Source organism: Chinchilla lanigera, unplaced genomic scaffold (assembly GCF_000276665.1).
Source record: "Chinchilla lanigera isolate Chin_1 unplaced genomic scaffold, ChiLan1.0 scaffold00110, whole genome shotgun sequence".
NCBI lineage: Eukaryota > Metazoa > Chordata > Mammalia > Rodentia > Chinchillidae > Chinchilla > Chinchilla lanigera.
This window is the reverse complement of record NW_004955511.1, coordinates 4122090-4123333: the sequence shown is the minus strand read 5'-3', so window position 1 is coordinate 4123333 and position 1244 is coordinate 4122090. Positions and strand designations below refer to the sequence as shown.

The 1244-nt window shown below is 50.5% G+C and overlaps 1 protein-coding gene across 1 annotated transcript; it reads left to right on the top strand.

Moving 5' to 3' along the window:
• Positions 1–469: 469 nt before the first annotated feature.
• LOC106147007 (putative uncharacterized protein WWC2-AS2) lies at positions 470–1244 on the top strand (the record flags this gene model as incomplete). Its single annotated transcript, XM_013506461.1, is given in 1 exon segment — positions 470–1244. A coding segment is annotated over 1 exon segment (312 nt), but the record flags the coding sequence as incomplete, so codon positions are not given.

The following is a 1244-nucleotide window of genomic DNA, read 5'->3' as shown; positions in this document are numbered from 1 at the left end:
TCAGATATCAGCAGTACAATTATCCCAGCTATCCCTATACATGGATAATATATATAATTATAATATATATACAATTTTGCCTTCCTTCTTTTTTCTTCTTTCCCTCAACCCAATTTTTCCTTACTTTGAGCAATTTCTTTCCCTTTCATATCATCTATTGTAGGTTGAGTTTTACTCTTTCTGAGACAGGGTCTCGCTATGCAGTTCAGGATGGCCTTGAGCTCACTCTGTAGCCCAGGCTGGTCTCGAACTCCCAACGATCCTCCTGCCTCAGCCTCTTGAGCGCTGGGATTACAGGTATGCGACACCACACCTGGCAATGTTTTCTTTCTCATTCCTGAAAATGTATAATTTTTTTCCTCATCTACTTACTTCTACCATAATGATCAGAAAAGACAGCAGAGATCAGCAAAATCTTTCTGTAAAGGGCCAGAATAAATATTTCACAATTTGCAGACAACTTTCTTTGAAAAGTTTTATTTTTATTAGTATGTTTGCAGTACACAATGATTACATTATGGGGGGGTACACACATGCACATAGCACAACTAACTTCACCCACTTCCTCTCTCTCGGTCCTGTTCCCGAAGTAACCAGACAATGCCAAGAAACAAAAGCAGCCGTATTTCCACGGAAACTTTCTGCACAAAAGCCGCGTGGCGGGCCGCGTTCAGTGTGCCCCATCACCGCTGAGAGCACATGCTCTACGCCCCTACCTACTGCTCAGGGCCGTCTGCTGCTTCACGCAGGCCCGAGAACCAGCTATCGCCTCATCCCTGGCCTGTTCTGCTTCTTTGAAGGCTGAAATCCGAGCCACGAAACATTTGCTTCTGTTATTCTGACCCCGTGATTAAGAAACTGCTTCTCCTTCGCCACTGGGTGATCAGAAGCAAGTCACGCATGCCTGTCACTCTCCAGGTCTTCGTCTGTAAATGGGAAAGCAATATACCAGGCTCCGTGGGGTGAAGACAAGGAACGACCTGATGAGACCACCCAAGAGGGCCGGGGCGGCCCGCGGTCACGGCCTGCAGGAGCGGGTACCGCATCACGGCTCGGAGGCGGTCACAAAGCTCGGAACGCTCACAGAGGCCCGGCAACCTGCCCAGGTCTCGCGCGTCGGAGCACCAGGCGCTCTCCTTAACGTCCAGCATTCCCAGCGGAGGGAACTCCCCGGCAAGGCCGACCCAAGACACCCGGAGAACGCGGCCGCGAACCCACGGATAAGCCCCGCCCGCGCGGGCTCG